Source organism: Natator depressus, chromosome 17 (assembly GCF_965152275.1).
Source record: "Natator depressus isolate rNatDep1 chromosome 17, rNatDep2.hap1, whole genome shotgun sequence".
NCBI classification, from domain to species: domain Eukaryota; kingdom Metazoa; phylum Chordata; order Testudines; family Cheloniidae; genus Natator; species Natator depressus.
Genome location: NC_134250.1, coordinates 17,741,256 through 17,767,650, shown reverse-complemented (window position 1 = coordinate 17,767,650; position 26,395 = coordinate 17,741,256). Strand labels below are relative to the sequence as shown.

The window sequence follows — 26,395 nt, the reverse complement described above, 5'->3', positions numbered from 1 at the left end:
CATCTGCGCCCTGGGGTTACCAACTTTGGCTGGGCCTGTTCCTGGAGGTTTCACCACATGACATAATCTTCCTTAAACGATTAACCCTACAGCCTCCACGGAGAGCCACAGGCCCAGGAAAGCAGTGGACACATCATAATCCCATCCCCTTGTCTCCATTTCGGCCTTTGCTCACACAGGTAGCCGCTGAGCTTGGTTCCCACGGCCAATGTACCGCAGGGGTGTGAAGGGTGAGCCACAGGAATTCTTTCTTCCCGCAAAAAGCCAACACCCGATTTCAGCACAAAGCAAGTGTAGGCTGCAGGTGAGAGTAACCGTAGCCACAGTTTTCAAAAGCGACTAGTGATTGTGGATGCCAATTTGAGATACCTTCAAGTATAGGCAAAAAGAAAAGGAGTACTTGTGGCACCTTAGAGACTAACATTTATTTGAGCATAAGCTTCCGTGAGCTACAGCTGTAGCTGTCTCACTGAGCTGTAGCTGTCTCACTGAGCTGTAGCTCACAAAAGCTTATGCTCAAATAAATTTTAGTCTCTAAGGTGCCACAAATCCTCCTTTTTGCGGATACAGACTAACACGGCTGCTACTCTGAAACCTTCAAGTATAGGTGGTCAAGGTCCACATTTCTTGGTCAAGGTCTGGACTCCAGAGAAAATAATGATGATAAATAAAAAGATGTAAGGGTCCACTTAAAAGCATCTGGCAGGCTGGATTTGGCCCACAGTCTACCTATTGAGTATCTCTGCCTTAAAGGCTTCAGGCAGTCGAACAGCCACTGAAAATTACAACCCTTTAATGCACTTCAAGCTGGGAACCTACAGTCATGACTCAAGTTGAAGATCTTGCCCACAATGATTTAAGTCCAAATTAAGCAGACTCCCTCTCTCCCACCAAATACAGCTTTGAAAGCATATAATTGTTGAAGTGGCAACTACTGAATATCAGGCTGTTAAAACAGTAAGAGCTAAAATACTGATTGGATAGTGTTTGCACCTCAGTGATCCAGCGGCTAATGTCTCCCCATCGTAGGTATGTCGTTAAAACGTGCAGTCAAAAGGCAAAACAAAAAAACCAAAACCGCAAACCTTTCCCCACCTATCTCCCCTGCAAAAGAAACCTGTCAATTGAACACTTCTCACCCACAGAAGTCGGTCCTCTAAATAAAAGATATTACCTCACCCACTTGTGTGTGTAACTTCCATAATGAAGAAAACTAAAAAGATAATCTGGAAATACTAATTACCATAATAAAGGCTTAACCCTTGTGTAGCAATTTTCATTCATAGATCTCAAAAAAATTTATAAAAGAAAAGTAATTATAATAATTCTCATTTTACAGATGTGGATCCTAAGGTACAGAGGGGAGAAGTTACTTGCCCACATCAGTTGCCGAGCTGGCAATAGAAGCCAGCTCTTCTGCTAGAGTATAGTTGGAGGCCACCCCTGCCACATAACATTATTTTTCCTTTCTCCTGTGCCACTCATGACATTGCATCAGGGGAGCAGCTGCTAATTTCTCACTCTTCAGGTTTCCATATTCTTCTTTCTGCAGATATGGGTAAATCACATTTTTATGAACCAAGAATCTCTAAAAAAACCCTGCAGCCAGGAGTAGGATAGTGAGTCCAAGTTATCAAGACATCAGTATTTACAATTTTCCCCCTAACACTGATTTTTGAATGCTTATAAAAATATATTTTTTAAATAATTGTACAGAGCACTGAAAACTCATGGGCTAGAAATAAAAATAGTGTACATTTATTAAGCTTTATCTCAATATTCTCCCTTTATAAGATAACAGCATTCAACTTTTCATTCATTTTTGCAAGTCCCCTTAAATTTATTTGAAAATAGAAGTAAGTCAAAAAAATAACCTAGTTCTAATATACTAATATTAATTTTAAAAGAAGGACTGACCAGGGGACATGCACCCTGGCATAACACACTGACTTTTTGTATGTTAGTGATGTTACCCTCTAATGACCAGCTCTCAAAAAAAAAAAAAAAAAAAAAAAAAGCTCCAGGAAAACACATTTACAAAAGGACTTTAGGTCATGACAGCAAAGCGATGCTTAGAATAAAACATCATATTACAAGAATCCAAAGTACAAAAAAAGAAAATCACTATATAAAATTATAATTTGTACCTTAAACATACCATGAGGTACTTTTAATAGCCACTTAGCTTCCTCACTTCAAAGCCTGAGCTATGTATAGAACATAAGACAACCGCTTCTTGAACTTGGAGTTTAGCCATCTCTTTATTATGGGAAAGTCAAATGTACAAATTAGTTATTTCTGAAAGGATCTCCCATCCCCCACCCAATCCCCAAACATATTGTTAATAGGCTGTCCAAACAAAGTGTGCTTTTATTCCACTTTCCCCTACAGATGCAGAGTTTCTGTATAAACACAGGAATAATTATATACAGTGCTTGATAATTCCCTGCGGTTTGTACGAGTTACAACAACTGAAGTAGCAGCATACTGTTGAAATGCCATCCAGAATTGCAGCTGGTCATACATAGAAAGGTGGCAACTTTGCCCCCAGCCCCTCAGCATGTTTCTTACCAGCAAGGATACAGTGAGAGGCACAACCAAGGGATACATTTATACATTTCCTCTAGACCCCTGTAAAAATTCAGTATCACCCTGTCTGGAAATAGATTGATACACTTCACTATTCCTGGAAGCAGAGGGGAACATATTCTAGGCATACTGTGTAAATGGAGTACACCTATTTATACTAATGCTACTCTTAGGAACCAGTGATTTGCAGATATTTCGGAGTGTAATTCAGGTTTTAAAGAGAGGTATTTGTCATAGATTTCACTGGTGAGGACCAAGGTAGTCAGAATAATAGTAGCCTGGCGAGAAGGCATATTGCAACATACTGTGTAATTGTGAAGAATTTAACCAGAAAAAAAAAGTTCAAGATAGAAAGCATAACTTCTCCCTGTAGATCACACAGTGAAGTCAACAGCTTATCTGTTCACAAGTTTAATGGGTTTTCCAATATGATTCTATCCCTGAGCAGCACCATTGAAACATTTAAAATAAAAAGTAAAATTGATGTTTGAAAAATACAAGAGTGGACTACACCATTTTAGTCAAACTGGGATATCCCAGAGCAGCTCATGTTAACTAATCACATTCATTAATAAAAGTTTCCCATCTTCCCCTTTTACAAATCTAATCTGTTTTAATTCATCTCATCCTAAAACTGAACAACTCAAACTGTGCAAAGAGATTTCTGCTGAAACTAGAAGTTGCTCTCCCAGAGAAGTTATTTTAGAAGTACTCATAAGGATATAATTTTAAAAATTCTTACAATTTTTCTAAGTCCCCATTCCACTCATTCAAGACATTACTGGGCAAGTAATATTTGGACAATCAAGTAATTAGACTGGCTGAACCTGCCTTAGTCCCTGTATAAAACACAGGATTAAAAAATAAGATTGGTTCTTACTGCCATTTTCCTTCAGTGTAGAATCTGGCCACTAGATGCTATGATGCTGGATGAAGCCCAAAATATCGAAGACAGACGTAGCGTCCTAACCAATGTTGACATGCTACAAATGTCTAATGAAGGACAAAAATAATCAAGAAAAGCAGAAAAATACTTGTGTAAAACTGTAATGGGGGAAATAAATATCTGATGATTAAAGAGCTTTTGAAGGAAGTCTGACTGCAAATAACATCTTCATATTTTTTTTCTGGAAAGTTTGCCACAAAATAACCAGATGAGCTATTGCGAAGGATAAGACTTATTGTGATCTGCTATCTCCAAGCAGTGAACTTGGAAGTTTTAACGTGGCCAAGAAGGAAGGATGAACAAAAGGTGTGTGGGGACAGGCATAGTGGAGGGCAATTTCTTTGCTGCCAGAGTTCTGGGTTCAGTCTGGAACAAAGTCTTTGCTTCTGCTTTGAAATCTTTGGCTGCCATGACAAAGAAAATTCCTTCAGGCAAAGACTGGCACAAAAATTTCAGATGGCAATATACAGAAGTTAACAGTCCAAATCCAACCCCTCACACTCATGCACATACTGAGGAATAATAATGTCTCAATAGCAAAGCAGAGGAAAAAACTGTACTCAGAAGATAGCTGGTTATAAAGTCAAGTGGCATTTGGAGAGAGGAGATGCATAATAGACCATTGCCAAACTCAACATCACTTAACAGTCTGATTGGCTTCCTAAGTAAGAAGCAAAGATTTCTTTAAAGATCTGTGCTTTGTGGGAATGCTGAAAAGCAAGTATGGAAGATATTGATGATTCGTTAGACCGTCTGTCATGTAAAGAGCCTGGAATCTTTATACTTAACTTCTTTCACCATCTCAGTTGTAAATATCTGTTTTACCATGTGCGGTTTTATGACTCTTCTATGGATTACACAGTTATAAATTGCTAGAAAAATATAACTAGCCATGCCTGCCCAAGCAAGACTTAGATTTCACGATAGCTTGTTGCCAGGTAGCAGAAACATCCAACTCATAGGGGAAATGTTACCCAACTTCTTTAACAATACGTACTACCTATAAGAGCTCTGCAGTGGCTGATCCTCTCCTTAGATTTAACTATTGGCACTTTGGTGTGGCCATATGGGGGCAGCCGCAGAAGCGTTTTACTTGCATGGCACCCAGTTCGTTACATAGCTACATGAAAACCAACTGGATGATGGAGACTAATTTTGTTTAAAAAGACACAGCAAGGCTGGTGATGCAGCAATGAGAAACTAACAAAGCATTTGAAAGACATGCCGGCAGTCTCTCTGCTAGCAGACGATATGGGTTACTGATCATCCTCTCTTAGTGGCACTTCACCTCTATCAGCCCCGCAAGGTTTGTCTAACAAACAGGCACAGGTGATGAAGAGCTGTCTATTCAGATAACTCTGTACTGGCTTTCAGATGGGTCAAACAAGGTGGCGAAAGTGACATCAGGCAGAAAGATGTCTGATGAGGTAAAATAGATTAGCACCTCCCTCCGAAAAATGTACATTTAAAAAAGGTATTTTTGTCCTGTTAATATAATTATACATAGAGATTTAAAACTTTCTGACGATAAAACCTGCGAAGGATACAAGGGCAATTGTCAAAAAATCCCAGGTCTGCTCAGAAGAGTCCCCTTGGGGCTCTCATTGCTTCATACACAACCCCATTATACCTCTGTTTTAAAAACTGGAATCCAAGACCATCACCCCCACCCCCAAATATATACATATATATATTCACAAACATACTATATACATGTATAATGTTCCCCTTTTATCTATTAACTGTCATAAAAGATGATTGTTCTAAGCCAGTGCAGCAACAGTGCATGAGGTATGGCTCTTGCAGAGAAGCCATTTCCTGTACAGTCCTACCGGATTGGCAAGGCAAAGCTCTATTGTTCCTGTACATTTGTTACAAAAATCTGATCCCGTGACCTTAGGAATCCCCCACAGTTAGCTCCGTGGCACCAAGGGTGGGTCAGTTCTTGGCTGCTCTTAGCTTCCTGCGGAAGTAGTCGGGTGCAGCATCATACAGCCAATCTGCATCCACCACGCACAAGTCCCTCATGTAGCACTTGTTGGTGTGAAGCAGCTCGTTGTACGTTACGCAGGCTGGCTTGCAGTGGAAGAGGACTGAGGAGGGATGGATTGCCACCAGCTGGTGGGAGTCTACGGTGGCATAGGTGCCATCCGGCTGCAACTCTGCAGTGTTCATGAAGAGGCTGTGAGCCAGGCAGCGGCGGATATTCCCCGTGTCCGATCGGGAGGACTCAATCGGTAATGATAGCTGGTTAGTAACGAGAGAGAGAGAGAGAGAGAGAGAGAGAGAGAGAGAGAGAGAGATGGCAATCCCTTGTGTGTGGTGCCCTGCAGCTCAGGATCAGACACCCTACTAACCTCACGCTTGGTAAGGCAATTCACATCTTTTCATGTATTTATACCTGCTCCTGTATTTTCCACTCCATGCATCTGATGAAGTGGGTTCTAGCCCACGAAAGCTTATGCCCAAATAAATTTGTTAGTCTCTAAGGTGCCACAAGGACTCCTCGTTGTTCCTACTAACATTAAGTCTCATAAAACAAGCCTGGAAGAGTCTCACGGTGGGAGTGAGACTGGAATCAGGTGGCTTCTAGCGCAACACAAAAGCCCACATCACCTATCGCTTTCTGGCATCCCTTCCGATAACCGTGAGTGCACATGTTTGAAAAGCAAATATGGTACGACCAAAAGCTCAAAAGGAATGGGAATTCCGATTCAAGCTCGGACAGCTGCCTTTGTGAGTGTGCAGGACGCTGCCCAGAGATGGGTCCAAGCTGCCCGTTAGAGGAGTTAGTTTCAGTCCTACCATATTCAAACCGGGAACTGAAGGCACAGCGTTTCCCTCTGCTAGGATCTGGTAAAGGGAAGCCAGTCGGGGGTAGAGGGGACTAAAACAATGACAAGACAACTGAAGAATTTTACAGCAACTAGTTACCTTTAGGCAAATGTCCCTGAGCTGGGCTCTGACGTCTGACACCAGCGTCACATTCCTGTTGTTCACAAAGTTCTCTCTGCACCATTCCTGCAGGAGAGCAAGTGGAAGCTAGAACAATTCACTTCTTTATCAAGGATGTTTCAGGGACACTGTCTTTGGATAAGATGTAAAACAGGATCCCTAAATCACATACCCATTCAAAAGAGCGCTGCTACCCTTCTGGCCTGATGCACAATATGGATAGTTACACTTGACCTAACTACAATTCCCTCCTACAGTTCCAATTAGACACAGCATTCCTCACCCACTGTCCTAAATTGTTCTGTGGGTTTGCCATGTGCCAGGAAACAGCTTCTGCGCTTCTTCCCCAGAGATGGTGAAAGTGATTCCTAGAAGCATCCAGTTTGTAAATCACACTGGGAGCCCTGAGGAGGAAAGGCACACTACTACGCTGCTACTCTACGTATTTAGAAATCAGACTGGAGAGTTTGATCTGTGGATTAAATCCAAATCCCATTTACAAAACTTGCAGAAAGGCCCGATCTCTTTGTCATGAGTTCTGAAATGCTGAAGAGCATTGCCAGGCATTTCCCGGTGGTAGGCTGAAACACAATCCGACCCAACTGGAACAATACAAGGAGGAAAGATGACCTCAAGGTTAAGGTGCTAGCTTGGGACTCGAAGGACGGGTTCAGTTCCCAGCTCTGCTGCAGAGTTCCTGTGTGACCTTCATGAAGTCACTTATTCAGCCTGTAAAATGAGGTTAGCCCTTTCCCATCTCACAGAAGCATAGTGAGAATACATACATTGATTAGGAGGCACTCAGATGCAAAGCGAAATGCAGATACATGGAGAGAGGTCAGATCCCAACGGACGAATTATTGTACCATCTCCAGAAGCTGGTGTGCCGCAAGCCCCACCTACCTTATTGCCGCTGACATTTTTAAAGGCTCTGTATACGTTGAGCAGGGTGAGGTGATCCCCCTCACTGGAAATGAACTTTTTGCGGACAGACTGCACTTCATCCCGCCGGGATGGGGGGTTGTAGAGGATGCTGTCCACCGAGAGCAGGGACACAATGGTCAGGATCTCCTCCGTGCAGTGGAACTTGGGGGACATGAGGATAGTCTGCAAAGCACAGAGAAAGAGCTGCTTTCAAGGGTTTCACCAGCTAGAAAGCTGGCAGATTTCAACAGCACAGTAATCTTGGTGAGTAATGTAAACTTTAGAAGATACCTCCTCTGTGTTAAATTAACTCCTGGCTCAATGGGATCAGACATAAAAGACAGGGGAACTCTGGTTTATTCTTAAAATCACAGAAGACAGAGGGAAGAGACATACTAGGGGACATAGCTTGTCCATCCTCATGCCAATGCAGTATCATGGACGCACTGGTAATAACGATCGTTAAGGATTATTCTTTAAGTCGTCCTCATCTGAATGAGCTAAACTACTCACAAACCTTGAATTACACACTTCTGCTATTTAGGCACACAGATATACACATACATGCACACTACTGGGGACAGCTGATTATTTTAAGGAAGTTTCAACATAACGTGCTCATCCATATGAAATCTGTAAGCAAGACAAAGGCAGCTCTTTTGGAAACTTTGGTTTCAACTCTAACTTGCCTCATTAAAATCAACTAGTGTGCTAGAGGAAAGGAGGGGAACAAATGTCATACCTATCAACAAGAGGCACTAAAGGTGAACTCCAAACCAGGGAGCCTCACTTCAGTACCAGAGGAAATGGCTGAAGTAAACAGGATTATAAAGCATCCACTAGATGAGCAGAATATGACAGGGACAAACGAGTACAGTTTCTCTAAAGGAAAACTGTGCCTCTCTAATCTACTAGGATTTTCAGCGCATGCAAGGCTGCAGCTACTCAGGGCCAAGTCCCACATCTACTGCATAGCAGCAGCGCTCACGGACATTAATAGGAGTTGCTGGTAAGCAAAAACTGCAGAATCAGTGCCCCATCAGGCACTCATTCTCCTCACATGTTACTCCTGAGGGCATTCTGCGCCAAATTATTACAAATTCTGCAAAATTCTGAAAACTGTATTTGTCAAAAAAATGTGGAAGCTCCAGCATGGCATTGGGAAGCAGAGGCCACTGGCTGCACAGAGGTGGGAGATCACTATGCAGCTCCCCCACAGGGCACAGACTCAGCAGTGAGGCTGCACCCAACCCCAGAAACACCCCAGGGCCCTGTCCCTCCATGCCAGGTGCGAGCAAGCAGGCTCAGTAAGGCAGGATCCAAGTGTGGAGGGGCTTAGTGTGGGGGGTCCAGGTGTGGGTTGAGAGGGCTCTGTGTGGGGCAATCTGGGTACGAGCGGCTCAGTGGGGGATCCAGGTGTGAGGTGGAGTTTGATGCACAGGGGCTTGTTGTGGGGTTCTGGATGCAACAATAATGGGACTCTGTTAGGGGGGTCCAGGTGAAGGTGGTTGGGACTCAGCAGGGCGGGTCTGGGTATGGGGTGGATAGAGCTTGGCAGAGGGGTCTGGGTGTGGGAAGCTCAGTGGGGGGGAGGGGTTCAGATGCTGGGGGAGTGGGGCTCAGAGGGCTGGGAATCCAGGTGCAGCTGGTTGGGGCTCGATAGGGTGGGGATCCAGGTACAGGTGGCTCGTTGGGGTGATCTAGGTAAAGGGGGAGTGGGGCTTGTTGGGGGGGGGGGGGGTTGGGTGCGGGAGGGTGAGGCTCAGCAGGAGGGTCTGGGAATGAGGAGGTTTGGATGCACGTGAGTTGGGCAGATGGGGGAGTAGCTCCCTGTACAGGGATCCCTCCCCCTGCAGCTGAGGAGCGATGGGTGCAAGAAGCGCAAGTGGGGGGACGGGGGGAGCAGTTACACAGCTTCCTACAGCCAGGGGAGAAATCTGAGAGTGGGTCTGACATGGCCCTGGATGCCAGGCAGGGGAAGAGAAAGTCCTGTCCTCCCCAGCCCAGCCGGGACTAGCAACTGAGCCCGGCACAGGGTAGGAGCCACCAGCCGGTTCTTCCCCAGGCCCACCCTCCGCCCCACAGTGATTTACTTTGCCGCCGGCTGCCTTGGGCACCCAAAACATGCTGCTGGGGAGAATCACATGACCACTCTTGTGGCTTCCCTTTGCTTTCCCGTCAGAAAGTCATTTTTCTGCAGAGAAGCAAAGAAATTTGCGAGGGACATAAATTCTGTGCATTAGCAGTAGCGCAGAATTCCCCCAGGAGTAACGTGTATCGTTAGGGATGTATCATGGTAACAGCACCTGTATGTACTTTGTCATTCCACCTCATGTGGAAATCCTACATGGAATCAGAAGCTAAATGTGGAATATTCAGTCAAAACAAACCTCTTAACTCATTATCAAATCCAAAGAAAGTTTTTTAAGGAGCTTGAGAATAACAGACTGATAACTATGGAAAAATATATCCAGATAAAAATAAAAAGCTTATTGCCTATCATTTGTACTTTAGAGAATTTGGGCTCCAGAGGAAATGCTGCCATCTTCCTTCCCAGTGGAGTCAGAGTAACCTGATCCTCCTTCCGGTCCACAGCCCCCAGCAGATCCAGTTGCTCAATGGCTGCCTGAATGGCATCTATGAAAACAGAATGGTACAGCCAGTTGGCTTCATTGTTGGCAACATCAGCAGAGGTGAGGAGGACTCAGAGGCAGTATCTCCGGGTCAGAGTGAAGGACAACGCTGTGCCTGTTATGATTAAACTGCTCGAACCTCCGGGGCTGTCCACCAGGCACATTCCAGTGACATAACACTCACAAATTATATTTTAAATAGAAGCAAAGCCAAGGTTGCCATGCCAAGCCCCTGCAGGCTGCTCTCCTTCTCTAGAAGCCTCCCCCCAAGATTTCTTCAGATTCTTTGCACCTCCAGCCTACTTTTATCCCATGCTGCTCCTCACTCTGTTGAGAAGTTGAATTCCCCAGCTCCTGCCACCAGTGCACCTGCTTTCACAGCCACGGTCACACCACGGTCAGTGAGCACTTAAGGGAATCCGGTCCACCCAGATGGCAGAAGATTTCGATTAGTTCACTTGTCAGCTAGACCCATCGGGGGAGGTTGCAACAATACAGGAAGTGTTACGCTCCTTATGGTACAGACTCCCCCCGGCTCTCCATTATCGGTTCAGCCAAAAATTTTATTTTCAGACAAATTCTGAGTGACCTGTTACCCATTCCTTCCAATGCTGCCTTCACACCCACTTACCTGGGGATGGTTTGGACATAAAATCGAAGGTGAGAACATTGGGAATTCTCAGAGCCAGGAGCTGTAGCATCACACTGGCCAGGTTACACCTGCAAAGGGAGAGAAAAAAAAATAAGAACAACCTCAATCACCTGCCTCTGTTGAGGCGAGTCAGGCAGACCTGCCCGACCAACATCTCTGAAATCCTGCACACTGAGGAAGACCAGGCCCAAGAGTGGCCTCCACTCTCCCCTGGCCTCAGCACTCCTGCAGAGTGGCTACTTCTTCCAGCAGCACCTCCAGTCACACAGCAGAGATGAGGAACGAGCAGCAGTGGCAGCAGAGGGATCTTTACACACTCATTTTTGTCAGGAATGGGGAGAAGCAGAATAAGGGAAAGGAGTATAATACAAAGGGTGGAGATCAAAGGGCAATGACCAAGGTGGATGCTGGATGCTCCCCAGAACCTCACCCTCAGCTGATGGTATTTGGCACAGAACTTCTTGGATTCTGAGATCCCGCTGGAGCCCCCTCTCTGAGGGCTGGGCAAGGACACAACGGGTAAACCCGTCGCTTCAGCTATCCCTTGTAGCCTCATTAGCCTGCTGCCAGTTATGTCACGTGAGATGGGAGAGTACAAGCTTAAAAGGGATGGGGAGAGAAAGCTACGAGTCCAGACTGATGGAGGAGGGGGAATAAAATACCCTATTCTTCTTGTTTCTGACACCTTCCTCCTGGTAACGGGGCTGCTGGTGGAGACAGAGCAAAAGCCTGAGCTCTGACAGCTCCAGGCCCCTTTCCCCCCCCGGGGCCCCAAAACACACCCAAGCTGTGAAAACGGAATTAACCACAACAGGAAGCCAGGAGAGACACAGTTCTGTCCCAGGCTCTGAATGCCCTTCCTCAGCCAAGGCTACTCATGGGGCTCCATATCCATTCACAGTGCTCACAGGCCTGCCTTCAGAGTCACAGATTCCGGCTATGTAACAAGGTCTGGCTAAGGGAGGGCAAGGCTGTGTGTTAGGGGAAGTGGATTCTGTTCTCACCTCTGTATCTCAGGTATCGTCATTTTATCAAACTTCTGAAACTCATCCTCTGTGTAGAGCCTGTAACAGATTCCACTATCCTCTCGTCCCGCTCGCCCTGTTCGCTGCCATGCCTGGGCCTTTGACACCCGTTGCACAGCCAACACCTCCAGTCCACTCTCTGGGAAAGGAAAAGAGTCCACATTAGTGAATATTCACACATGCGGGGCTTTGGAAATGCAGCTAGTGCAAATTCACACAGTGGCTGAGTACTGATCCTGGGGGAAGAAAGAGAGCACCACCGACTGAAACAATACCACTTAAAGGCAGTCTCCCATCAAAACACTAACCAGGCCTATTCTTGCTTAGCATACAAGACCTGAAGAAAGCTACATGGTGCTGCACCCACTTGGTGACATTTCACAGCTCCAGGGGTATGTTTACACTGCACGTAGACACTCACAGCTGGCCCATACCAACTGACTCAGGCTAAGAGGCTATTTAGGGTGTAGATGTTCTGGCTCAGGCTGCAGCCTGAACTCTGGGACCCTTCCACGTTACCCAAACATTTACACTGCAATAAACAGCCCCGCAGCCTGAGTCAGCTGGCAGGGGCCAGCCACCAGTTTTTAATTGTAGTGTAGACATACCCCAGGAGGCCCGGTAGAATTCCACACTTAGCTGACTCTCCCCACAAATGGATAGCCCTGTATACACCTTATCCCAGGATCAGATGAGCACTGGGGAAGAAAGCACATTCAACTGACGGGAAGAACACAAACACACACACACAAAAAACGCCTGAAATTTGATGTGTTAGAGACTGGGGCAGAGGGGTATTTTAAATCAGCTGCTGCCAGGGTTTAGTGCCTCAACGTACTTATCAAGAATTAAAAATTATTTCCATATCACTCATCTCAACTCCTCACCAGGGCTGAACTTCTTTGCTTTAACCATGCCTGTGTCCACAACGTATTTTATTCCTGCAATGGTGATGGAGGTTTCCGCAATGTTGGTCGAAAGGATCACTTTGCGATAGCCCTAGGAGGAAGAGCAAACAAAAGAATACCATCTAGCTCTTATCTAATGCTTTGCAGCAGTACATCTCAAAGAGCTTTACAAAGGAGGTCAGTATCATTATCCCCATTTTACAGATGGGGAAACTGAAGCAGTGGTGACTTTGCCCAAGGTCACCCAGCAGGCCAGTGACAGAGTCAGGAAAAGAACTCAGGATCTCCCAAGTGCCAGTCCAGGGCTGTATCCAGTAGGGCACACTTGCAGGAGTCCCGGCTCCCACTTTCCCACCTCAGTGTCCCAAGATTCACACATCCATATTGATGTGCTTTGACTTGGTTACACTTTAGAGTACTGTGTCAGTATGACCAGCTTGTATGGAGAAATTAAAACTCTAGCTACTGGGTAGATTTCTAAAAGAAAGGAACGTTGCAATCAAAAACAATTAGTCAAACCAAATACAAGACCCCCAAAAGGCTGTTTGCAGTGTAGCCTTTAAACCTTTTTAGTTTTGCTTCTGGTGCAAGGCATGAGATTAGGATCCCTGATGACCTGAGTTCCTATTTATCCACTGACTAGGAACACCACAGGCTGAAGCAATGTAAGTTCCTCTGTGCACATACACGCAGCGCTGCCAAGTCTGCTACGCCCTCGAGATTAATCTTCTTGGAATTTCAGTATGACCTGGAGACTGCCCAGTGAGGCTGCCCAACTGGAATGGTGCTTTCTGTGACGAGGCTCTTAGTCCACAAGGATCCTTACAGAGCACATTCCAAAAGCTCTACATCTCATTACCAAGCCTTTGGGCCCTCATTCCGCTACCTTTTCTGTATCCAGGGCAATTATTCCTCTACTGGTGCTAATGTTGAGGAGAGGACTCATAGAGGTGACACCCCACATATCGCACTGAAACCATGTACCCTCCTGTCTCCAGGCAGTAGTCAGCCATGGTTATAAATGAGGATTGCTTTTAACCCATGAGACGTGCAGCCCTTCCTGTGCACCTGTGCAGGGAAACAGACAGTGATGTGGATGCATCAGCTCCCCCACGTGTCCCTCAGCCTGGTTTACCTTTGGTGCAGCCTGAAAGACTCGGAGCTGCTGCGAGTATGGCAGCGAAGCATAGAGGGGCATCACCACCATCTGGGGGCAGCCATCGGGAAGGTGCTTGGCGATGTCTCGGCAAGTTTTGGTCATCGCTTCGATCTCTTCCTGACCAGTTAGAAACACCAGGATGTCCTGAGAAGAAGGTGCTTCCTTGGGGGTTGGGGAATTAGAAACGAGTGTAAGCTAGTGGGGGGAAGAAGACTCAAGCAGAAATAAAACAGCAGTTATCAGTGGCAGCAAATCTTCTGAGCTCTCCTAGCAACAGCAGAAGAGATGGAGCAGCTGGGGAGCAAAGCTGAATGTGTGCATACGGAGCAAGGTGCTGAGCACCCCCAGCTCCCATTGGATTCACTGAGCCGGAAGGGGGCTCAGCACTTTGTAGGACTCAGTTTGTCACCAAGATGGAGAAAAAAAAAAAACCCCTAGAGAAACAGATGTTTCTACTTTGTTCAGCAACTTTCCAGTACAGCTGGCCAGTAATCACATGAAAACCCGAAGAAGAATAGTTAGGAAAGCGAGGCTGCGTACTTTCCTTAGCAGTCTCCTTTCATCTCCAGACTAGAGTTCAATTCCTACAAACACAGCAACAATAAGTATTTTCATAGCGGCAGAGCCGGACATTACTGGTTTATTTAACAGCTTTCCACCAATCACTCTCCTTAAAAGCCACTGAATACATACAGCTCCAAAAGCACCATGGCACTGTGTGCTCCAATGCAGAGGAGACACGCTGGATATGTTTCCAAAGACGAGCACCGCAGGCACCTCCTTCAAAAACTCAGGACTAACCATTTGGCAGTTTCTCGTTGAAACACTTAGTGCTAGTCATAAAGTATTGATGAGCTTTTAATTCATTAGATTTCCATTTTCTCTATAGTTTATCTTAACAACTACATTAGGGAGGCGATCTTAATGACAATCGAAGATTGGCATTTTTTCATTTTGGTGCTCTTTGTGGATTCCACAATTCTGTAAGTAATGGGGTGCAAATAAATTATTCCCTAGAGTGCAATATTTTCAGTAATGGGAGCCCTCATCTAACTCAGTCACACCATCAGCATCATCTACCCGAGAAGTAGATTTTAAAAGAATATAGGGCCAGCTGGCCCACAGTGAAGTATGAAAGCTAGAGATGAGAATGCAACAGCATACAGAACAATCTCAGAGTTTTACTAACGATACAAGCTGCAATTTCAGGCCATGGGATATTTGAGATCATGAATCTAGCCAAAGTCTTACATTAATATAGCTCATTCAGACTTCAAGGGTGACACTAAAAGAATCCTCAGTGCTTGTAGCATGACAGGGAAACTAGCACTTGGATCTGAACAGGCAGAACGGTAACAGATGAAATATCCGTCGCATCGCAGGAGCAATGCTTGCTCCCAACACACCCGTGGTACCTGATGGATTTGGAAGACCGACACCAGAGCTGCTTGGAGGTAATCACTCTGAGGCTGTTTGGTGTAAAAGATCTGGATTGGATGTTGCCGACCTTCTAGATAGAGGACTGGGGCTCCGTTGAAGTACTGAGAGAACTGGTCTACATCCATAGTAGCTGACATGATCACCACCTACAAAATGGGAGCAAGGCAGGTGCTATCAATGGGACTCAAGTGCAAGACGTTTGCCAACAGGCCTACAAAACTCAGCCTCCTTAGACTGCTAGGATGAACACCCAAACCAGCAAAAGGTAAGAAAGGCATTTAGTGCAGAAGAGAGCTACGTTTTTTTCTTCCAGGCCTTCATGTCTACAGCCATCCACTCCCACTATGTGACACCCCAACATGTGTTATACACATATCGCCCCATACACTACAGAGTGAGTGGAGAAGTGAGCTTAAAGGTTTCCAGACGTTTACTAAAAACAACTATGCCTGGTGAGAACATTCAGACTTAAGAGATGGCTTTCAAGAAAGGGAATGTGTTCAAGCTAGAAAAGTCAAACATGCCGAGGACCCCACCCTTAGGGTGGGTCTTCATAGCACAGTTAGCTTGTGTGTTACTCCAAACTCAACTCCTGTCCACACACAAAAAAATCTCTAGCTCGCATTAAGTGATGCTTTAAACTAGCTGGTGGGGGTGGGCTGACGCTCGAGTGCTGTTGAAGCTGCAGCTAGTAATGCAGCCAGGATGCAGCAGCTGGAAGCAGAACACATCAGCAGCAAATCCAATTACTCTGTTGCTAACCAAATCACTCTGCGTCACTCCAGTGTTCTTCTGAAGTGACTGGAGCTAGGCTCTCTCTAGTGCACTAACTGGATTGTATCTAACTCAAGCTAACCATTTCAGTGTAGAACTGCCCTCAGAGGTGTGGAAGAACCCCCACTCTCCATCAACATATTGCATTCTGCTTGGGGGCCAGGTGGAGAATCTGCACTCACTTTGAGGGGGAATTTGCCCAAATCCTTCCGTTTCTTTAGCGCTGCTTTCACCACCCCAAAGAGCACATCTGTGTGTATTGTCCTCTCGTGAGCTTCGTCTAGAAGGACGACACTGTATTTGCGCAGCAGGGGATCGCCAATGGCTTCGCGGAGAAGCATCCCATCCGTTAGGAACTTGATTCGCGTCTCTTCTGAGGTGAAATCTTCAAAGCGCACTGTGTAGCCGACCTAAGGAAACAGTCAGGCAGGACAAGGCACAGACACCAAATCACGTACATTTATAACAGCTGTGATTCACACTAAAGGATCCCAAAGCATCCAGACTGTCCTTACAGGCATCCCTTCACCCATATCCAGTTAGACCTGCAAGTGCAACTTAAGGAGGCTGCATGTATTTACATTCTGTGGGTCACAGGCCCCAAGATTCTAACCTACCCCAAAGAGAGCTGCCAAAATCTTAGCATAATCACTATTTTCTGGCACTGACAGAGGAAGTTCACCCCGAAAAAAACCTGAGGAATTCACTGTAAAATTTAATAAACACACAAGATATAACCCCCTTTCCCAGAAGCCAGTGAACTGGATCACAAGAAATTAAAGTCAAGTGAAGGTCATACACTGCCCACAATTTACATGCACAACTCCCATCAACATCAACTCCAGTTTCACCATGGATTAAGTGCTGGATGTGGCCATTTGTACATATCACAGGTGTCATGAGCCTAACCCAAACTAAAACCAGTTCTAGAGGACACAGCAGATGCGGCTGGTGCAGAGGCTCTGGCAGACACCATGCACAATGATTTTCCTGTTCAGGAACAACTCATCCAAAGGGCTACATGTGGATTATTATAAACGGCTACTCTCAAATTAACAGTGAATTAGCAGTTTGGAGCCCTCATACCCAAAGGCAGGAGAGCATATTGCAGAGGTGCCTAGTCCTAGGAAGGGTAAAGGCTGCCAGGTTTGTGCAGGGCTTCTCTGTCACCAATGCAAAAAGCAAAGGGTCACATGCTCCCTAACAAGATGGGTCGTAACTGGAAAAAGGCATGAGGAGCAGCAACAAAAGCCAAGCTGTGCTTTAAAACAAAGTTGTGGAGAGGGTAGGAGGAGAGAGGAATAATCCATTTAGATGCAGACTTAATTTTTAAAATACCGAACAAGATGATACACTCCAACGTTAAGTGCATCCTATGAGAGAAACCAAAAGGATTTGATCAGTTCTAAAAAGCCACCCAAAACCCCAACATTTGGCCCTCAGAATACTGAAAAGGCCGTGAATACACTTCTGTGCACGTTTAAACGTTCAGTAAACAAAGACACTACCACGCTTGCTGGAAGCCACTGTCTATTCCTGAAACAGTTTGTTAAAGGGCCGATCTTGTATATATATTTTTCCATTCTCCTTCATCCGCACATAGCAACTGCAGCAAGTTCCCAAGAGTCACAGCTCTGCGCATGCCCTAGCTTGTTGCTATCACCTATAATCAGTGCTGGAACAGGGGGATATGGCAAGCTGATTTTTTATTCATTAGCCAGCATTTTTTTAAATAAAAGCAACATAGCTGGCCCCTACCTGGCGAGAGAAAAGCCAAGCAGTGGCTCAGCCACTCAGCTGGATGCAAGAGACAGTGTTTTTATTATTGTATCCTACTAAATGTAGACAGCACTTTATCCCTTGTGGTTCTAGGATCCATGCAACTGCTCTGACCACCTGCTGTCCTCACCTACCCAACACGACCATGCATCTCAACCGCTTTATTTGAGGCCACCTTACGTACCAGTTTCCCCAGCTCTGTTTTCTTCTCATCCGAAACTCTAGTAGCTAAGGATATAGCAGCTACTCTACGAGGCTGGGTCACCGCAATGATGCCTTGGCGGCCGATTCCTGCTTCATAGAGGTATTGTGGGATCTGAGTCGTCTTCCCTGAGCCTGTTTCCCCTATAGAGCAACAAATGGAACAGACATTTGCGTCTCTAATGAGAGGCTCTCAAGCCATTTTGCAAACATTTGTTAATTAAGTCTCATCCCTCCGTGAGGCAGGTGTTGTTCCCATTTTGCCAATGGGAAAGCTGAGGAAGAAAGAATTAGGGTGATTTAGCCTATGGGAACAGAACCCAAGTACCCCCGCTCTAACCACTAGATACACCACTTCACTTGATAACCCTCATCTCATTCCCCATGGTTGGTCCCTGGTACAGAATTTTAAAGGCAAACCACAAGTAAATAGAAGCAGAGTTCTGTACGCTACAGAAGAGCTCCCAAGAACACTCAGCACAGCACAAAGCCTACGATTATTCCTTTTTAGGTTCCCCCAGCATCACACCGCACTCAGACCCCTAGATGGATCACACCTTCCTAGGAAGCCCCTGCCGGAGCATGGAGCTGGCTCGTGAGGCTCAGATAAGTGGTTTCTTTTCAGTATATATGGCACTAGTATGTGGCCTGCGTTTCAAAGCTTTTGAAGTTATGCTCCCATAAAATCCTGGGAGCAAGAGACTGAAGAGACCCATTCAGTCATCCAGTCCACCTCCCTGCCACTGCAGGACTGGCTCCTACAATAGGCTAAGTGTTTTGTGCAGTTTAGTCTTAAAAATTCCAGGTAACAGCTTCCACAATCTGCCAGGGGTGACTATTCGCAGCTGGAACTGTCAGTTTTCTCTGATATTCAGCCTAGGAATTTCCTGTCTTAATTTCTTCCCACTATTTCTAGTTATATGTCCACCTACCACACCAAATTATTCCTCTCCATTGGCTTATGCCCCAACTTAATCGTTGCTGGGCAAGTACTTCTGAAGTAGATGGATTTTTGTTTTGCTTGCAATTCATATTTAGCAAACAAGAACACTGGGCCAAGAAACAGACACACAGGCAGGAGCTGTTCTTTCAGCACCACACAGAGGGCTACCCAAAAATGCCATCCCTTTAACCCACCCACGCTCCCAATTCTGCCACTACACAGTCAGCTGTAATGAAAGTGGCAACCATCGCTTACTACATAGGGCACAATCAGCCTTATGAACCAGAAACATAGGACAGTGATAAAAACAGGGCTTTGTACTAGCACTGAGTTACTGGATCTGCTTGTACCTATTACAGCACTAACGACAAAATGCTTTCATTGCTTGGGACAGATACAAGTTGGAACCAGGCACAATGCTTTAGAGAACATGAATTTGGAACTATTTCAAGTCTCAGGAGCAACAAAGAGCAGGAAACTAACATTAATGCCAATTTCATTCCCCTGCAATTTTATTGGTTCTTATGAGTCTGTTTTTAGTACCTTTATTTGGGGAAAAATACTTTTAAATTCAAACAAAGAACAATAAGGTAATTCGTAGCGCTTCAGCTTTCTAGTGGCCAACAACAGGGATTCCTCCTCACAAAGGACTCTGAACATGTTACGGGTGCATGGGGTGGGGGGCATATTCTTCTTGACTCTTGTAAAACACTGACAGTAGAGAACAGGACACCTTTCACGAGAACCAAGTAGCTTCTAATACACCAGAGCCTGAACCAAATATATCCCTTCTTTAGGGAGCGGAAAAAACTGGAGGAGACACCCCCAGCTCTGCAGCCTCCTCACCTATTAGGTCTTGGCTGCTGTTGAGTCTGGTATGGTTTCAACCAGTACACACTGCTAGTTTGTGGTGTACCCCTATGTTCACCCCTTTTACAAGATTATGATAAATTTCATATAAAAGTATGCCTTGTGAGGTGTCATTTGAAAACTGATAATTTACTGATCATTACTGTCCTGATAAAATATGTGTGGCAACATTGTATGTAAAGTTACAAGATTCTACTGTATGTTGTTACTGGGGCTTTGTCTACACTGCCAATTGAACAACAGTGCTTAAGAAAGCCCCCCCCGAAAGACAAAAGTTTTGCAGCAGCAAGTTGCAGTGTAAATGGCTCGTTATCAGCAGGAGCGCTCTCCTGTCAACAACGCAAACTCTGCTTGTAGTGGGTGGAAGTATTTTGTTGGCAAAAGTGCCAACAAACAGCGTTTACACTGCCCAACTTTTAGCAACACGGCTGTGTCACTAAAAGCTGTGTAGTGGACAAAGCCTACGAGAGATTCAACACCTGGAGAGCAGTCAAACTAGTTCTCCAGAAACAAAGGACTAGCCAACACCTCAACCAGGTGTCAACAAGTTCACATAAGCCATCACCTGATTAAGTGGTCATTCTTTGGCATGAAAGAGGGTGTGGGGAAAAAAAATCTACATCCTGACAAAGATATATCTTGGGGTTTCTTTCCATCCACACAGACGTTCGGTCTCCTGAACCTTAGCTGGAGATGACTCACAAAGAAGAGAAGAAACTGCAAGAAAGTAGAGTAGATGTCCCATGTTCTCTCTTCTTTCTCTCTATCCACATCACCTCAAGAACAAAGGAAGAAACATTGGACTTGGGGAGAGACCCTGATTGAAAGAAATTCAGCCAATAAGACTGTGGTGAGAAAGACCTTTGTTTTGAATTCACTTAGCTTATTAAGTTAGGCATTAGTTGTGTTTTACTTTTACTTTTTTTTTCTTGTAACCAGTTCTGACATTTAGTTTTCTGTAGTTAATAAACTTGTTTCACAGACTATGTATAAGCTTGTATCACCTGGTGAGATAAGAGAGTAGATTGTGTCTATGCTGTGTAAATTTTTGTGATGATTTTGCAAGGACATCTATCTAAGATGACAGAACCACCAAAACGGCTTTTTAAAAACAAATTTTCCAATATTTACTACTTGCCCCTGACATAAGTAGGACATTCTGATTATTATTTGTATTGCAGGAGCCCCAGTCATGGTCCAGGATCCCACTGTGCTAGGCACTGTACAAACACACACTGAACAGAACTTGCCCCAAAGAACTTCCAACTAACTAATGACTTCCACCTCCTGCCCCTTTCCCAAGATACTCACGGAGGAGGATGCTCTCACTTCAATCAAAGTCACCATTAAGAGATCATTTTTGTTCAGCCATGCTACTGCAGCAGTATTACTATCCTAATGAAGGCTGGTTGACATGAAAAGCCCACATCCACTAACTATGTAATTAGTGGCCATAAAGAATATGATGCCGCGAATATGATGCCGCGCTGCCAGAGAAAACTCTTTTGCAATGTAATTCTTCATGAAGAGCGGTGACTAGAAATGCACATATTGAGGGGCTCGCATCATGTGTATTCGGCACTAAAACCACATTTCTGCAGAGGTACGTCCTCTATTTTCTTTTTCATGAAAAAAAGGAGTACTTGTGGCACCTTAGAGACTAACCAATTTATTTGAGCATGAGCTTTCGTGAGCTACAGCTCACTTCATCGGATGCATACTGTGGAAACTGCAGAAGACATTATATACACAGAGACCATGAAACAATACCTCCTCCCACCCCACTCTCCTGCTGGTATTGTGCCACAAGTACTAAGGTGCCACAAGTACTCCTTTTCTTCTTGCGAATACAGACTAACACGGCTGTTACCCTGAAACCTTCTTTTTCATGGTTACACTTTGACACATGCAACAGGGCTCAGAAGTCAGCAGGGTGAGGGCAATGTGGGAGCAGAGGAAAGGAAGAAGGAATCAGAAGAATGATAAGAAGTTCAGAAGTAACATGATTGTGTGATACGATTGTGATTCCTAGACGGATGGGAAGGAGAAACCCAAATGTAAGCTGCCCAGATGCAGACTGGGGCAGAGGGAGCAACTATTTACCACACTCCTCAGCTGCAGAACCTTCAAGTGGCATATTGTAATACATATTTAGCAAGTGATAATGCAAACCATACAACTACTGAAGGGAAATGAGAAAAGTACTGTGCATTCCTTGACTAGAAAATTATTGTGGTCAACATTTTTTTGAAGCGTTCGCTGATTGCATGTGTGAAATCTGAGGCACTTCATGCCTAATTTTAACAAGTGCTGAGCCCCCATATTTCCAGCTGGAGTCAATGGGATCTGCGACTCTTCAGCTCTTAAAAGTCACACATAAGGTGTCTCAAGCTGGGCTCATAAAAACAGAGGAATCATTAGTGAACACTTCTGAAAATTCAACTAAGAAGGTGCTTTTACCTAGGGAACAGATGGTTTTTACATTTTTGGATTTTTTTGGCCGGGGTGGGATGGGGTGGAACGATAGGATCATAGAAATGCAGGACTGGAAGGAACCTCATGAGGCCACCTAGGTCAGTTCCCTGCACTGAGGTAGGATTAAGTATTATCTAGACCATCCTGACAGGGGTTTGTTTAACCCATTCTTAAAAACCTCCAGTGACAGAGATTCCACAGCCTCCCTAGGTAATCTGTTCCAGTGTTTAACTACCTTTACAGTTACGAAGTTTTCCCTAATGTCTAATTAAAGATCTACTTGGCTGCAATTTAAACCTATTACTTCTTGTCCAGTCCTCAGTGGTTAAGGAGAACAATTTATTACCCTCTTCTGTATAACAACCATTTACATACTTGAAGGCTTATTAGGTCCCCTCTCAGTCTTCTCTTCTCCAGACTAAACAAACCCAATTTTTTCAATCTTTCCTCACAGGTCATGTTTTCTAGACCTTTAATCATTTTTGATGCTCCCCTCTGGACTTTCTCCAGTTTGTCCATATCTTTCCCTAAGTATGGTGCCCAGAACTGGACACACTACTTCAGTTGAGATCTTATCAGTGCGGAGTAGAATAGAAGAACTGCTTCTTATCAACATTCCTGCTAATACAGAGGTGGGCAAACTACAGCCCGCAGGCCTGTCCTGCCCAGCCTTTCAGCAACTCCCAGGGGAGGCTACCCCCAGCCCCTCCTCCGCTGTCTCCCCTCCCCTGCAGCCACGCCACCATGAGGGCAGCACTCTGGGCAGCGGGGTTGCGCACTCCTGCAGGACAGCACAGCAGCTTGTCTGGCTCCGGCCAGACATGCTGCTCTGAGCAGCATGGTAAGGGGGCCGGGGGGCTGGATAATGGGCAGGGAGTTCCGGGGGGCAGTCAGGGGACGGGGAGCAAGGGGCGGTTGGATGGGGTGGAGGGGGGGCGGTCAGGGGACAGGGAACGGCAGGGGGGTTGGATAAGTGTGGGAGTCCTAGGGGGCCTGTCAGGGGGCGGGGGTGTGGATAGGGAACTGGGAGCAGGGGGGTTGGATAGGCATGGGAGTCCCTGGGAGCCTGTAAGGGGCGGGAGTGTGGATAGGGGACAGGGAGTAGGGGATGGGGCCCTGGGGGGCAGTTAGAGGCAGGGAGTGCCGGGAGGGGGCAGTCAGGGGACAAGGAGCAGGGGGGGTTGGATGGTCAGGGGTTCTGAGGAGGGCAGCTAGGCGGCAGGAAGTGGGAGGGGTCAGATAGGGGGCGGGGGCCAGGCTGTTTGGGGAGGCACAGCCTTCCCTACCCGGCCCTCCATACAGTTTTGCAACCCCAATGTGGCCCTTGGGCCAAAAAGTTTGCCCACCCCTTTGCTAATACATCCCAGAATGATGTTTGCTTTTGTTTTTGCAACAGTATTACATTGTTGATTCATATTTAGCGTGTGACCCACTATAGCTCCCACATCCTTTTTCTGCAGTATTCCTTCCCAAGCAGTCATTTCCCATTTTGTATTTGTGCAGCTGATTATTCCTGTGTGTAGTACTTTGCATTTCTCCTTATTGAAATTTCATCCTGTTTATTTTAGACTATTTCTCCAGTTTGTCAACATCATTTTGAATTCTAATCCTGTGGTCCAAAGCACTTGCAACCCCTTCCAGCTTGGTACTGTCCACAAACTTTTTAAGTGTCATCTCTATGCCACTGTACAAATCATTTATGAAGATACTGAATAGAACCAGACCTAGGACAGATCCCTGTCCACCCAATATGCCCTTCCAGCTTGACTGTGAACCATTATAACTACTCTTTGAGTAGTACAAAAGGGATTAAGGGAGGGATAGAAAGCAGCAATAAAATTCCTGGCTTTCCCCATACAATTAAGTCACTGCAAGTCTTAACTGAGAACCTTGGGTGCTTGGCTGTTCCAAGCCTCGTGAAAAGTAGGGAGAACTGCCCTGGACTTGTTAGTGCTATGCCTTTCCTGGGGTTTGTGTCCAGCATTCATGCTGGCGGCTGCAGCATTAGATCTGGCTCACAACTGCCTATGCCCTGGCCTCCAATATCAGTTTATTTCAATGGTAAATATATCTTCACTTCAATTAAAAAAAAAAAAACTCAAAAAGTCAGACACCATATATTATGAACAAACAATCTGTTTGAACAAACGACTAAGGGCACATTGTACCTAATTACTAACAACACTTTAGATTATTAACACTCAAACAGTTTGAGAAAAAGCTTTTCACTATATGTCATACATTCATGTGGTTCTCCATCTGAAAAATGAATAAGACTGTAAACTCTCTGGGAAAAGGACTGTCTTTTACTCTGTCCATTACAATGGGGCTTCATATCTAGTGGGGCCTCTGGGCATTCCCATGACACAATCAGCTTCGCTTCCCAGCACAGAAAGTTTGGGTTATGAACACTGTAGGGATATGTTTGTTTGGACACAGCAATTTCTTTTGGAATTGAAGAAAGAATCCACACAGACTTTGTAAATACTTAATTATATCTTTCTAAAGTACTAATATGACCCCCATCACCACAGTATCTGAACATCTCACAATCTCCAGTGTATTTATCCTTGAAGCATTCCCGTGATGCTGGGCATTGCTATTTACTCCATTTTTACATGGGGGAAACTGAGGCATGGAGGAAGTAAGCGATTAGCCCTAGGTCACATAGGAAGCAGAGCTGGGAAATTGAACCCAGAACTCTCAAGTCCTAGGCTAGTGCCCTCACTACTGTCCTGCTCTGCTACACAAAGCTAAACTATGGGCCAATCCCGAGTCCCCCACACCCTTTTTCACTCACCCAATGTCTCAGCGATAGCTGTGGGACCAGACTCCCCGGCAGAGGAGGAATAAGTTATTTATCTGTCCTGGGAGGAAGAGAACTGTCTGCCCCTGTCTGTGTGTGGCGGTGGTGTGGTGGGAGAGAGAGAGATAGGGCTATTCCATGGGGCTCCTTAGCCCACGAGCGTTCCTGGCAGGCGAGGGTGGCACGAAGGGCTCCTCCTGCCAGGGGAATGGGCTGCTGAGTGCGCCCTGGGAGACAGCCGGGGGGTAGGGAAAGCCCGGCGGAGGAGGAAGAAGGCAGAACCCCCTGGTCGAGTGGGGACTGCGGGGCGCTCCACGGTGGAGCGGAGAACCGGGCACTCCCAGCCCCGGGCCGAAGGGGGGGGGTCTCTCCCCGCCCGTGGGACGCAGGGGGTCTCGCCCAGGCCTGCCCCCAGGGAAGCGGTCGCTCCCGGCCCGCGCTCACCGATGAGGATGGCGCTCTCCAGGCTCCGGAGCTGGCTGAGCAGCGGCCCCCGTGCCTGGAAGATGGGGAGGCTCCTGCGCTGCGTCTCCCCGGCGCTGGGAGCCAGCGGCGGGCGCTTGGCTCCGGGCGGCGCCAGCAGCATGGCTCTGCGGGGAGGGGGCGCCAGCTTCACCCTCTTGGCCGGGGGCAGCTCGCCGTCCTGAGGCATCGCCCCCGGGCCGCGGCCGGGCCGGGATCAGCTCCCACCGGAGGACATGCGGCCGCCCCGCCCCTCGCCCACGTGTTACCGCGGCAGGCCGCGCACAGGGATTACCGCCCGGCTCCGCGACACCCCCCGGGACTACAACTCCCAGCCTGCCCCGCTCCCGCGGCCTGCGCCCCACTAGGCCAGAGCGGGGCAGGCTGGGAGCTGTAGTCCCCACAGCCCACAAGTGGAGCATGCTGTAGGGTGGGCCGGGCCCGGGGACCTCACCCTGGCCCCGCTGGTTAGGGGCTGTCCATACGTTACATAAGGTATTAGGGGGTGGATCCTTAATTGTGGTAGTTGTGTCACTGTTACAAGGAGTGGGTAGGTCTTGAAAAAAATCACCAAAAATGTAATTTATGGACAACCCCTTACTCTACCCTCTCTTCCCACCAGGCTGCCAGCTACTTGTTAATAAAAGTGTGAGAATGTGTGTGTAGAACACACAGACACAGGTAAAGATTCACCTCTGTGCACCCCACGCTTGCTATCTCAACTTTATACTGATAAAAGCCTATGCCTATGGATGGTTTTAAGGCTTCTAACATAACTCATAATAGGACATCCACTTACCCAGCCTGTTGCCACACCCACAGGCATATTCAGGTGGTGTTCAGCATCTTGTCTT

The 26,395-nt window shown here is 46.2% G+C and overlaps 1 protein-coding gene across 1 annotated transcript; it reads right to left on the bottom strand.

Moving 5' to 3' along the window:
• Positions 1–2,292: 2,292 nt before the first annotated feature.
• On the bottom strand, positions 2,293–25,771 carry DHX33 (DEAH-box helicase 33). Its single transcript, XM_074974583.1, has 12 exons — positions 25,524–25,771; positions 17,969–18,129; positions 16,188–16,415; positions 15,207–15,377; positions 13,768–13,953; positions 12,612–12,723; positions 11,704–11,863; positions 10,679–10,767; positions 9,924–10,051; positions 7,394–7,597; positions 6,470–6,556; positions 2,293–5,782 (listed from the first exon to the last, which is right to left on the bottom strand). Exons 1-12 carry the CDS (start codon positions 25,729–25,731, stop codon positions 5,474–5,476), a joined length of 2,043 nt encoding a protein of 680 aa, XP_074830684.1. The 5' UTR covers positions 25,732–25,771; the 3' UTR covers positions 2,293–5,473.
• Positions 25,772–26,395: the final 624 nt, after the last annotated feature.

Coding starts and splice junctions, on each gene's coding strand:
- DHX33 (XM_074974583.1), bottom strand. CDS start 25,731: ATGCCTCAGGACGGCGAGCTGCCCCCGGCCAAGAGGGTGAAGCTGGCG. Junction 16,416..17,968: donor AAACAGAGCTGGGGAAACTG/GTACGTAAGGTG, acceptor CTGTTTCCTTAG/GTCGGCTACACAGTGCGCTT. Junction 10,768..11,703: donor ACGATACCTGAGATACAGAG/GTGAGAACAGAA, acceptor CTCCCTTTGCAG/GTGTAACCTGGCCAGTGTGA.